This window comes from Carassius carassius, chromosome 23 (assembly GCF_963082965.1).
Source record: "Carassius carassius chromosome 23, fCarCar2.1, whole genome shotgun sequence".
NCBI classification, from domain to species: Eukaryota; Metazoa; Chordata; class Actinopteri; order Cypriniformes; family Cyprinidae; genus Carassius; species Carassius carassius.
The window spans coordinates 27,209,943-27,223,948 of NC_081777.1; the positions used below are offsets into that span (position 1 = coordinate 27,209,943).

Genomic DNA, 14,006 nt, shown 5'->3' on the forward strand with positions numbered 1-14,006 from the left:
CACAAAAGATATATATATATAGTGAGGTGGGCGGGGCTTTGAGGAACATACCACACCCCTTACACCCCTCCCCACCAATGAACACACACGAATCAAAGAGTGACTTGGATACACACTCAGGAAAAGAAGCGCAACCTCAGTGAAAACTTTCTGGCACACTGAGCACCAACACCAGTAAGTACAGACACATGGCAGCCCTATGAGGCTGAGAGCAGCATTCAGAAAACATACAGTAAATACACACATCCGATTCCTCTTTACATGAGGGGGGGCATGTCTGTACACGTCTAACCTTTCATGCGAGGGTCGAAATGTCAAAGAGCATCGCGGGAGCACCATGCAAACCTGAACCCACTTACAAATGTCTGTACCCTCTTTTTTAAAGTGGAATGCTTTTTATGAAACAGATTTATTCATTTTAACCTTTTGGATTCATGATTTAGACTCTTGAGTGTCTTTTTTTCACTTCTTCTTAGTCAGTTGCTCTACAATATACTCTTAAAAATACAGGCTCTGTATCGGTCTTTAACCTGTTCTTTAAGCTTTAACATCCATGAGACCTTTCCATTCCAGTTATTTTAAAGGAATAGTGCATTCTATATATATATATATATATATATATATATATATATAATTAATGGCACTATGTTATTTAAGAGTTTGTTTCATCCTCTGAACAATTTTTCAAAATGTTGCATTACATCACTTACTCACAATTGGATCTTCTGCAGTGAATAGGTGCCGTCAGAATGAGAGTCCAGACTGCTGATAAAAACATCCAAATTGTTACCACAAAAGAATGGATTACCACAAGTTATGACTCCAGTCCATCAAATAACATCTTGTGAAGCGAAAAGTTGTGTTTGTAACTGAGTTATTTATCCATAACATTGCTTTCTCCAGTGGAAAAGTCTGTTTAAAACAGTTCGAAACAAACATGTTTAATTTTAATATGAGTGGAAAATAGCGAACAGTCTTTTTCACTGGAAGATCATTATCATGGATTATGGACTCATTTGTTTCTTACAAACAGTTTTTTTATTTCAAAAGATGTTAATTGATGGTCTGGATTTGTGTGGATTATTGTGATATTGTTATCAGCTGTTTGTACTCTCATTCTGACGGCACCCATTCACTTCATCTGTTGGATAAAAACTCATCTAGAGCTTGTATGGCACTGTGGTTTTCATGTTGTTGTTTTTTTTTTTGGGGGGGGGGGGGGGGGGTCTTATGCCTTTTTTTATTTAGATAGTATAGTAGAGTGACGACAGTAAAGCATTGAGTGGAGAAAGGGGAGCAGGATTGGCAAAGGGGAATCAAACTCGGGTCGCCATGAGTGCAGCTGCGCTGTATTGCGACACACTAACCACGAGGCTATCTGCACCAATGAGGTTTTATTTTTGGGTGAACAATTCCTTTGAGAACTATTTACTGAAAAGTTGTCTGAAGAACCAAAAATGCTTTATGATTGTATTCTACTTTTTTAAACCTTTATTTTTAAGAGCGTGTCACAAAACGTTTGTGTGTGTGTGTGTGTGTGTTTGTGTAATATTAAAAGTTGAAAAAGATAAAAAATAAATAAATAAATAAAAAATCTCTTGTACTCCATCATGATGGACAACATATGAAAACACTTTGTTTTGAAGCAATCCAATAAAACCCCAGATGAATGCTACTTTTAGGTAATTTGCTGTTCTTGACTAACCATGTATAGGCACTGCCAGATTTCAAGTTTTTAGTTTTAGAATAATCATGTCATTAACCTGTTTCATGTTTTGCGGACGTTCTTTGTCGGACATGGCATGAGATCAATTTGTGTTCAAACGGTGAAGCGGTCTCTGTAGGGTTTGTATACATTTCGCTGGCATTTAAAACTCAGTATAGTTTGTAAAGAGGGGAGTTATTCAGCTCTCTTGGATCAAATCACATCTCACGTATTCGTTTAGTGAGGTATTTAAATATTACATCCTAAAGCCTCCACCCTAGGCCTGAGATGAGAAATCCAGACCCCCAAAGCCTCAGAGGAGTCCACAAATGTCTGTAATAATTCATAAATGCACTGCATATTTAGGTCTATAACTCAATGCTACATCAGTGAAGACAGAAAGAAAAATTCATCTCATTCCGAAGGATAAAGCCTGACGTGGACGCACAGGTGCGAGCAATATTTTGCGGATATCCAGTTAACTAAACACACACTTTACTTTAAATCTACCTCGTGCATTTCTTTACATTCCATACTCATTTGGCAATCACTATGAAATTATACCTTCCACCTTTAATTTCAGTTGCACTTAATATCATCACTGTAATTACATCACTTTTACAGGCTCCTCATCAAAAAGGCTTTAACGAAAAAAATTAAAACTGTAAAGCTCCATTCAGTCTAATTAAGCCATCATCATTTATTTTTTGCATGAATATCAAGCCATAGACTCATGCAAACACTGACTGTTAAAATAGACAAAGCTTTTAAGCCATCAAATGTTAAAACTTCTCTCAAACGATGAGAGAAGCATGTTATTTTATTCCTGGATACTTGGCCTTTGGATTGTGATGGATAAATATTTCATTTTTCATAGCTCTAGGCATTGCCATTGGTTTTTGTTCTTCTTCCAGAACATTCAAAGGAACATGCAAATGTTCCCCCATTGGCAATAGCTTTGATTGATATCGTCTAATGTCATGCACGGACCTTCTATCAAATAAATAAATAAAACAAACATACATTCAACCATCATAAATGCACGGTTCTCCAGGGTTGAGCATTTTTATAACCTGTCATGTGCTGTGTTTTCTCATAGTGGTTCAACATGTGGATGTAATATCTGACACGCTTGTGGTATCATGTCTGTCGTGCTGGAACAAAATCTGACAGATGAAATATCTGGACGACATACAGTAAAACAAGCAATCGTCTGATAGCAGGGGCCCTGCAGATGGGATAGGGAGTGTACAAAGCACATTCAACATGCTTTGGACACTTGGACGCAAGCGTGTGACTTCTGACACGACAAAAAAGGCTTCGCTATACTAATCGGAGCCTGTTCAGTCTTTAGAGTCGTCTGCATTTCACATCAGATGATGCACTCATATGTGGTTTGATCGCATATGAAATTTTCCTTGAATCATGACATTCAACATGACACTTTTTTCTAACGTTTATATCATATGCTTACAGTTACCTCAGATGATCGAGTTATCAGGGGATCTCTGAGATGTTTATGATTAGCAACAAAAGTACGCTAAGCCCAAAGACCTAGCAAAAATGATGATAAAATTTGATAAAATCACATTGGGTAAATCTGAAATGAACTGGAAAGAAATGTCCAGGTCATATGTCACCTCAATAAATAAATAAATTAATAAATTACACAAACACTTTTTTTTCCCATATAAAGAAAGTCTATACTGACTTTATTTTCATGCCAATGATCTTTGCCATTTATCTTTGCCACTTTGACCCAATTTTTTGCCATTTATTCTAATGTGAAAAAAATATTTGAAATATAATAAATAATGATATTTTTATTTAATTTTTTAAAGCATACACACAACACCCGTTTAAAACTTTGGGGTCAGTAAGATTTTTTATTTTTTTTTTATCTTATATTTATTCATTAATCGAACATAACAGTTAACACTTTTACAATGTCAAAAAACAAAATTTTTTTTTTTACATTTTTACATTGAAATTCAATTACATTTTTGAAAACATTAAAATACAAACAGTTAATTTTTTTTTTTTTTAATTCTTAATAAATACCTTGGTGAACATAAAAGACCTCTTTCAAAAGCATTACAAAAATTCTTACCAACCCCCAACTTTTCAGTGGTACTGTATATATATTCTTATCTTTTAATGTTGAGGTGAAATATGACTTACAGATTTCTTCATGAGATTCCCCCTACTGCACATACAAGAGAAATCAAAGAACATAAAACAAGTAAAACAGCTCTTGATGGGCCTAAAGGGCTTGGGTGTGACATCACTGACCTACTACTGCTGCAAATCTCACTTCCAGCAGAATTCATAATGAGCTCCAGAGCTGAACAGCCTTTCCTGTCCCATTAAACACTGCTTCAGATCTAGGCTGGTGCTGCAAGCCGTCTTTGACCACTTTGTTGACACATTATATTTGCCTGCTTATGGCACTAAACATTTTGCATGAATCATTTTCATTTCTGTGGTCATAATGTGGTTTTGTGTTCCAAAGTCATAAACATAAGTGTATATATGTCTCTCGTGTCTGACTGTGTTGCTTTTTCTGGTTGGTCTGAGAGGGCAGTATTTGGCAGTAAGTTGATGATTCATGTCAATTTTACAGTAGAGTTTGAATCTGTATTAGTCGTATTGTTTTGGGTCGACTAACAAACAATCTTAGGTCATATAGTCAAAGTGTGGTTATGTTGTGGTCTGTATAATAAGCACTTCAGTCAGTCTAGTCTATAGATGTGCTCTGGTCAGGACAAACAGGTTCTGGTTCCAGTAAGCAGCCAGAGTAGAAGAAGCTGAAGGGCCAACATCGGCCAGAGAGATGGACTCAAACTGCAGCCACCACCACAGTCAGACGCGTCCTCCTGCGGTCAATACAGAGACGTTAGTGATTTCAACCTCACATAAACACACCTACATAATACAGTAAGGCCAGGCAGTTCAGTTCAGACAAAGCAGCTTAAAAATCCTTGCACACAGAGTGCGAAAATAACATATGCATTTTTTTCTTTCTTCTTCTTTCTTTGTTTATTTATTTATTTTTATTTGCCATACTTTCTTATCAAAGTACTTGCTATGGATGCGAAAACACAGAATATAGAACCTGATCCGATTTTCCTTTTTTTTCTTTTTATGACAGACATACTGTATGTTTAAGAGGCAGTGTGTCAATGTGATTAACACAACGTGAGGCTGTATTTATTTTTTAATGTGTGAAAATTTATTACGAGTGTGCAACGACCTTAATGGTTTCCACCTGTTTTGTTTTTTAAAACATTGCATTTGGTTTGTTTCTGGTTTAAGGTGGTCTATCTGCTTTAACCAGTGTTGTATTGTTAACTAAAACTAAGATTTAATTAAGACTGAAATAAAATTAAATATAAACAATACAAGAAAAAAAAACTATGTTGCTTTGGCTCAAAATTGATGAACTAAAAATACTAAAATTTAAACAGACAGAAAAATTAATTAAAATAAACTTACAATAATAATAATAATACAAAATTAAAAAAATATATTAAACAAAACAAAATATGAAAATAACTAAATTTAAATGTAAGCTGAAACTATAAAAATAAAAAGCTAATTAATAAATATGGTATGAAAATAACACATGCTAACATCATTTGACCAGTGTTATTTTACTATATTTTAACATATTTAAGTTGTTTTTATTTTATTTAAAGTTATTAATTTTGTTGCCTTTTTGTTTAAATATATATATATAGTGTTCCTGTAGCTCAATTGGTAGAGCACTGCGATATCAATCGCAAGGTTGGGGGTTCGATTCCCCGGGAACACATGTACAGTACAGACCAAAAGTTTGGAAACATTACTATTTTTAATGTTTTTGAAAGACGTTTCTTCTGCTCATCAAGCCTGCATTTATTTGATCAAAAATACAGAAAAAACTGTAATATTGTGAAATATTATTACAACTTAAAATAATAGTTTTCTATTTGAATTTACTTTAAAAAAAAAAAAATTTATTCCTGTGATGCAAAGCTGAATTTTCAGCATCATTACTCCAGCCTTCAGTGTCACATGTAACATCCAGTCTGTCACATGATCATTTAGAAACCATTCTAATATTCTGATTTATTATGAGTGTTGGAAACAGTTCTGCTGTCTAATATATTTGATGAATGAAAGGTTAAAAAGAACTGAATTTATTCAAAATAAAAATAAAAAATTATAATAATATATATTCTAATAATATATTTTCTTTACTATCACTTTTTATCAATTTAACACATCCTTGCTGAATAAAAGTATTGATTTTATTTAAAAAAAAGAAAGAAAAAAAATATTGACCCCAAATTACTTACCAGTAGTGTATATTGTTATTACAAAATATTTATATTTTAAAAACATAGCTTCTTCTTTTTTTTTTTTACTTTTTATTCATCAAAGTATCCTAAAAAAGTATCACATGTTCTGAAAAAATATTAAGCAGCAGAACTGTTTACAACTTTGATAATGAATCATCATATTAGAATGATTTCTAAAGGATCATGTGATAATGATCCTAAAAATTCAGCTTTGCATCACAGAAATAAATGATAATTTAAAGTATAATACATTTTAATATATATATACACACATACACAAACACAAACACACAAGTTGTTGTTGTTTTCAGCAGGAAGAAGACCCGCAAAGAATGTAGCTCAATTACATGACAGTATGATATATGTGAAATGAAAAATATATTGTGAATATCAAAACATGTTTTGGCTGAAGTCAAAAGGAATAAATCAAATCAATGACATGCATGCAAAAACTCTTGCTGTAGAAATAATGCACGACTGATGGTCTAGGTGAAACTAGACTTGCGTGCAACAGTAGGCGTGTGTGAAGGGCTTGCCAATGAAAGTCCTGGGATGCCCCAGGTTTGAGAGGCATAGCATCATCGACGTTAGGACGGAAACACATCTGGAGTTTCCTATGTTTATACCACAGAAAATCTCTCAGGGAACTAGCTGAAAATGCACTTCCTACTTTCACAGCAGAAGGAAAGCAGTGGCGTCCTGCCTCTAGATCCATACTGAGGCAATGAATAAACAATATTTTAGCCTACATCTAGACCCTTATATGACATGACAACCAGATAAAGTCTAGCATGCAACAATTAATTCAATAAAGAGTTAAGAACGATTCAAAGAAATAGTTTAAAATATAAAAATGGAAGCACACAACAAGATGAAACTGACCATCAAACACAAAGCAGAAACAGCAGCAAAATGATGGATGAGTAATAGGTCAATGAAGAAGAGCCACTGATTGGACACAAAGGCTCATCCTAGCAGTGATGGGCATGATGAGCAACCAATGAGCATTCAACGTGCAAACAGAAAGGACATGTATGTTAGTTAAAAAAGAAAAAAGCAAGCAGTGAATGATTAAGACACATTTGTTGAGAATGACCCATTTTGGTTATAACTTACATCTGCGTTGTTGTCAAAGCAGACATCCGGTCCTTTCCTGTAGCGAGGGTTCTGGGCCAGCACGCATGGATCAGGACCAGTAGCTGAAAGAGGTCAATAAGGACAATAGCCAAAACTGAAAAAAAAAAGTTGGCCAGGCTTATATACTTGAGGACTAATTCAATACATTTTTCCACCTATGTTTGGGACCCATTTTTTGGGTGGGAACTTAGACTTAGTAACCACTAAGTCGACCTCTAATAACTTTTATGTACTGTAGTGGTCCGGGAGTTATTTATTGTTGTGATTTTTATTTATGTATATCATATTTGAGCCAGCTAAATAAGCACACAAACTAAATAAATACTTCATACATTCCTTAAATAGTTTGCCCAAATAGTTGAAGTCCAAAAAATTACATTCAGGACAGTGGACTCAAAACTCAATTCCTGCTCTGCAGTTTAGCTCCAAATCAAACCTTTCTAGTATTCCTGAAGAGCTTGATTATCTGGATCAGGTGCGTTTGATTAGGGTTGGAGCTAACTGTGCAGAGCTGTAGCCCCCCAGGAATTGAGTTTCAGACCAATGGTTAATAAATGGCTTCTGAAACAAAGAGATGCGTTTGTACCAAACAATTATCTCAAGCTTCTGCTAGCTGTAGTTAGTGGTGTTCCAGCAGATGGTGTAGGATGTAGGTGTTGGGTTAGCCTTTATTGACCCCCAGAGCTGTGTGGAGTACTTCTATCTCGAACCAGATTCAATGCTATTATAAAGCTTGTAAGAGCCAGCACATTTTTTGATATAACTCCGATTGGATTTGTCTGAAAGTCATATGCACTGTGCACTATTCCTTTAAGAAATCAAACCCATGACTCTGTTGTTTCAGGCACCTACTCTACTGATTGAACACGAGAGAATCATTTGAAGGATACAGGGCTGTTCGGCTTGTCTCAGTGGTTTGGGATCGCAGGACAGACAGGAACTCTTGGCGTCAGAGATCAGAAAAACCAAATTTGTGTTTGGGAGCTTCTCAGCCCGGTACATTCTTGGAAAAAAAGGTGGGAAAACAGCAAAGTCATTAAAACAAACAGTTCTTACAGTTCTCAAAAGCTTATATCATAAGAGAGGGTTGATACATCTCTAAACTATGCAGATATAAGCCTCATCGAGACCACCCATTTTACAGAAGGAGCAGTAAACATAAGCAAGCATAAACGGCTGCCGACTTGAAACATTATGCATAAGCTCTTTGTCAGGAATCAATTATACACATCTTAAATATCCAAAACCGTCCCAACATGTGTGCATGTCTTTAGTAAGTGTAACAGGAGATGAGTATATTATATTGGAAATCTGCTTCGCTTGGCAGCTTGTTACGTACTGTCATCGCCGAACGAGTTTTTAGCCAAGAGTTTTCTTTATAGCGTTCTCTTTTATAGCTCTCCTCCCTCTCTTTAAAAAAGAGTGACACAGGTTTTTGCAGCGGCCTGTGTGCATGTAAACGTATAAATTGGGATGTGTGCGTGGAAGTTCTTTGTTACACATCACCTGCTCTCTTGGTAATCACAGGCTGTTTACCGCTACCCAGCATGCTCGGTGGTGCATAACGAGCCTCAGATCATAGCGGCCACCGGGTCACACTCACACAAACACATATGCACACACACACGGAGGGCTTGATGATCACAGAGAAGCATGAAGTCCTAAAGTTCAGTGGCTCACATCTGTCTGCCCTCTGAGGAATGCTTTATTCATGAGCGCAGGAGAGGTTATTAGAGCAAAAAGGGTGCTTCAGGTGGGTTTTTGTGGTCTCCATGAAAAACATCCTGTGAGAAATTATAGCGATGTTCCAAAACCTAGTGAGTTGCATACTCAGACATCATTTTAAAAGGTTAGTTCACACAAAAATGAGCATTTTAAAATCACTTACTCAAAGTCATGTCACTCTAACACTGGAACTCACTCATTTTTATTGTATGAACAAAAAACGCCTTGTTCAAAATAGTGTTTCACAAAATAATGTTAGTAGTGCTTACCTGGAAATAATAGCAGCTTTGTGACTAAAATGTAAAAGTTGGAATGAGTTTTTGCATGGATTTACTAAATATGTTTAACACATTTTCATTGAACTTCATATAACAATTGTTTGTTTCTATAACTTATTCACAAAACAAATCCAGAATGTACACTACCATTCAAAAGTTTGGGGTAAGTTCCTTTTTTTTTTTAAGAAATTTATTTTTTACAGCAAGGGTACACTTAATTGATCAAAGTAGACATTTATAATATTACAGAAGATGTATGTTTCAAATACATGCTGTTCTTTTGATCTTTGTTAATCAAAGAATCATAAGGACAAAATCCTTAAATAAATGTATAAAGTTCCCACAGAAATATTAAACAATTTTCAACATTGACGTTAAGAATTGTTTTATATATCAGCTTGATTTATAAGACACTGAAGACTGGAGTAATGGCTGTTTATTACAGAAATCAAAATATTTAGTTATTTTAAACTAAAAATATTTTTTTGCCATTTTAAACATATTAAAATATTAAATTGTAATAATACTTTTAAAATATTTCTGTTTTTACTGTCCTCTTTATTGAATACATGCAGCCTTGTTAAGTATAATTTTAAAGAGGCTTGCAAAATATAAATACTATTTATTTATTAGTTTCAAACAGTAGTTATGTAGGTTTAACAAAAGTCTTATACTCATTATTTGGTGGAATTTAATTAATATTGAAGTGCAACAGCATTAAATATTGCAAAAATAATATCAATTTTCGCAAATATTATTTTACCCCAGTATAAACACTGAAAACATTACATTTGCTGCTGGATATATTTGCATCTATTTGATTTATACTTTTTGATTAAAAAAACAGCATTATGTAGGAAAAACTGAAATACACATACAGTATTTTAATTGTCAACTCAACACTTATTTTCATTCTTTAAAAAGAAATCATGAAACATTAACATTCAATTATTGATTTTATTGGCACTTCTTGCAGTTCATCAGTTGGCTGAGACTATTTGTTGCCTAAGGTCTTAATTTGGTATTGATACCATGGGACAAGAAGATGGTAATGCACTGAGGCCAAAATTTCAGTATTGATTCAACCCTAGTGTCTCTGTAGGCAGTAGACAGCAAGGCAGCTCACTAAGTTTAAAAACAGAGGCATTATATAACCTCAGAGGGGAGTGTGTTATCCAAAAATAAATAAGAAGTCTAATTTGCCGTAGTCTCCTTGATGTTCAGTTTAAACCATCCTTTCGCTGGCAATTCCTGCAGTCCTCTCATCAGTACATGCGTTCCTTTTGCCTGAGCTGGTGTTGATGTCTATGCGAGCGAGATTGAATTACATATGCCGAAGCTCAGGTCTTGAGCTCCTGAGATCTCACAAATGGATTTCTCTTGTTAAACTTTACATGTCTAAAGTAGTTAACATGGAAGAAAAGCTATCGTACGCAGAGTTACACGTGGGGCTCGTAAAAAAGGCGTAGAGTTTCTGTCAGGCCGGGCACCCCCACCCACCCCAACACGTTTCGCTTTAGCGGTGTTACATTAAACAGCACGGCCAGAGGGATTTACGGCCGACTGGACGTCGGACGGATCCAGGGAACGAGGGAGCAGAGGGGACGGAAAGAAAAAGAGAAGGAAAGCTGAGCTGCTCGCTCCTTGGAGAGATGACTTACCGGGATGAGCAGTTATCCAGGAAGAGACAGAAAGACATCGCTGACATCATCTGCACATGCTCACACGCACTCCCACACACGCGGACAGAGGGAATGCGGATGGATTTATGCGCACACAAACAGAAAAACAGTCCTCACCTGGAGCAGTTTCCACAGTCCATAGCTCCAGAGAAAGATTTGTTCTCGTTCTCAAAGAAATACTGAGTCTGTTCGGTGATACAGCTCTCTTTGGAGAAGGCATCCGAGAGGTCATCCTCCGAGTATGCTGCCAACACACAAACACACCAGCAATATCAAAACATATATATCATGTATATCAAAACACACAAGCGCAGGTCAACAGCATATGTAACAAAATGCATGCGGCTTGTTCAGTTGATGCAAACTACTACAGCAGTTCTTGAACATTTTGACAACTTAACAGCATTGCATGAAATCAATTAGAATTTTACTTTATTTCAAATGTAAAGTTGACTTCATTTAATCAATGCATTTAAATGACATAATTCCATCCATGTAATATATGTTTACAGTATGTACTGTAGATGATAAAAATGTTGTGTAACATTATTATAAATATTAGTATTACTTAAATATATATGGATGGAGGATGTATAAAAATAAAATAAATTTAAATGTACAGATTTTTTCCCCTTTTGAAAAATCAGTATACATACATCATGCCACTAGTATTTTCGCCAACAATTGCGTAGAATTAAAAAGTTAGAATTTTCGTGATTTATAAAAAAAAAAAAAAAGAAAAAAAACTAAAGAATTAAAAGGTTCTTGATTTTACAAAATCCAACGTTTTTTATGCAAATCGAAGAGCCAGAAATTCTGGGTTTTGTTTCTGAAACATACCTGTTCCCACTATATTTGGGAGAGTCAAACTGAGAAGTAGCTGCTGCAAAACTGACCTAAAAGGAAGAAACAAATGAGAACATCCACTTCACACTGCAGTCCTTTTCTATGTGTGTTTCTCTCTAGCCCCTTTCACACTGCCATTCCGGCAAATACACGGGTAAAGTGTTCCGGCAATTGTTCCTGGGTCGCTAGATTTCGCACTTTCACACTGCCAGTGATTACCTGGGATATGTGAATGCTTTCACACACAACCTGTAAAGGTCCCGTAACGACACGTGACATCAGGGCGTGACGTGTAATGTACGAGTCGAAAACATTAGGCACGTTATACTTTCACTGAAGCAAGCGAATGATCTCGGCGTCAGCGCGGAAAGTGAGGAACTAAGTGATCTCCGCTTCATTACAGTTTGCACATATTTTTCCGTCGCAAACGTTGATCTTCCTTCAAAACAGCCGGTAAAAGAGTCGCACGATAACACGCATCATCACTTCGACACGGCATTAGATCTGGCTTTTGTTCATACAGCGCTTGTCCCGGGTTGAACCCGGCAATGTTACTAGGTCCCCAACCCGGGTTCAATGGCGGAATCAATCCCAAGCAATTTGCCGGGTCCGACATGCAGTGTGAAAGGGGCTTATGAGTGGTTTCTATTTCTTCTTATCTTACCAGACCGCAGTGGAGGCCCACCAGCCTACAGTCAGCATATCTGCTATCGTTGGCTGTCAAAAACAAACACACAAACATATATGCAACAATCTTGACAGATTTTGGACTTTGTTTTCACATTACAGAAGTCTATCAGAAACCCCTACATTGATGCTTTTTAAAGAAGTTGACACATATTCTTTACCACATATATAGAGCGGGGTCCGGCAGCAGCTTTAGTTTCTCTCTCCGGGTCGCAGACGGATTGGTAGTCATAGGTTTTATTAAAAGAGAACAGTGAGGTATTGACCAAAGTAATCATCAGAACAGGGTCCACTTCACCAAAGAACTGACCTATCTGAAACATCAGAGTCAGAAAATGAAAACTACTACTTTGTGTGACTGTTAGTACACAAGCATTGCTAGACCTGGCATTAACCTTGTAAATATATTCTACCTGTGTGATATATTCATCCTGATTGGACATGAGCAGGAATCCGCCATCATCCAGAATCACGCAGTCCACTTGCTGAGGAGTAAAACCAGCCATTCATCAGAAACCGAGGGTGAAAGCAGCTTTAGATAAGTGGCTGCAGAGGTCAGAGCAGCATGAAGCAGTCAGCGCCCTACCTTATCATTTCTGAGGCACCCGCAGATCTCATCCTTGCACTGCGGAGAGGAAATTATGTGAGGAGAGAGCTAAGAACTCATGAAACAAGTCTTTTGCAACATTTATTAGAGCGAGTCAATTCATCTCCGCTCTCAGACAGCAATATCGGCCCATCTAGAGAGGCTGCGTTTGTGACTAAACAGCTTCCACATGTGCCGATAAGGAAACGAGGGTCATTTCTGCTTACATTTTTCTTGGTGGTAGCATTTATGAAGCTGTTCATCCAGGCTGACACATTGAGTTTGACTCCCACCACTGTATGATAACACAAAACACACACTGTCATCGGTGTTGAAATCCTACTCACGCGAGGTCAACAAATATAATGATAAAAGATTCAGATGATGAGTTGGAAGCAATGTCAGGGTCAGACAAAGCTCAGAAATTAGTGTAGAGAATGACCAAACAATTAGTCATAGCCTTCATTAGTCATCAGTGATGAATCATTAAAACACAAGCTAAATTATTTACGCAAGAACTGTGCAATTTCATTAAAACCAAATACCAGTGACATTACTGGTTTTTTTTCTTTTTACTTAACCACAGAGAAATGACTTTACTACTGGTTGGAAATTCTTGATAATTCACTATATATGGGCCTATTAAAGCAAAACAGTTATGACATTTATTATATCGAGCAAATATTCAATAGAAAACGTTTTCACTATCATTCAAAGGTTGTTTTTTTTCATATTCATGAAGGCTCCTTTTATTTGGTCAAAATTACAGTAAAAACTTTTATTTTATTTTATTATTATTACTGCACATTTCATATTGGAATATATTCGATTTCCAGTGAATTTTTAGCAGCCATTACTCCAGTCTTCATTATCGCGTGATCTTTCAGAAATCATTATTATTATCAGTGTTGAAAACTGTGATTTGTGGAAAATGATACTTTTTTTTGCATTGTTTGATGAAAAGAGGATTTAATAGAACATTTATTTAAAAAATAGAAATATTTTGTAATATAATAA

The 14,006-nt window shown here is 35.9% G+C and overlaps 1 protein-coding gene across 4 annotated transcripts in view; it reads right to left on the reverse strand.

The window, feature by feature from the left end:
• Positions 1 to 3,724: 3,724 nt before the first annotated feature.
• LOC132101667 (voltage-dependent calcium channel subunit alpha-2/delta-1) overlaps positions 3,725 to 14,006 on the reverse strand; it is a 94,932-nt gene continuing 84,650 nt past the window's right edge. For 2 of the 4 annotated variants that reach the window (XM_059506784.1, XM_059506783.1), the window contains exons 29-39: positions 13,217 to 13,284; positions 12,990 to 13,028; positions 12,817 to 12,888; positions 12,565 to 12,717; positions 12,381 to 12,433; positions 11,711 to 11,766; positions 10,988 to 11,114; positions 8,076 to 8,188; positions 7,165 to 7,247; positions 6,931 to 7,019; positions 4,455 to 4,581 (exon numbers count right to left, since the gene is read on the reverse strand). In XM_059506784.1, coding sequence (XP_059362767.1) covers positions 6,933 to 7,019; positions 7,165 to 7,247; positions 8,076 to 8,188; positions 10,988 to 11,114; positions 11,711 to 11,766; positions 12,381 to 12,433; positions 12,565 to 12,717; positions 12,817 to 12,888; positions 12,990 to 13,028; positions 13,217 to 13,284 — 851 coding nt within the window. In that variant the 3' untranslated portion in view covers positions 4,455 to 4,581; positions 6,931 to 6,932. Of the gene's footprint in view, positions 4,582 to 6,930; positions 7,020 to 7,164; positions 7,248 to 8,075; positions 8,189 to 10,987; positions 11,115 to 11,710; positions 11,767 to 12,380; positions 12,434 to 12,564; positions 12,718 to 12,816; positions 12,889 to 12,989; positions 13,029 to 13,216; positions 13,285 to 14,006 lie in introns of all 4 variants that reach the window. The other 2 variants (XM_059506782.1, XM_059506780.1) reach the window with 1 other exon arrangement.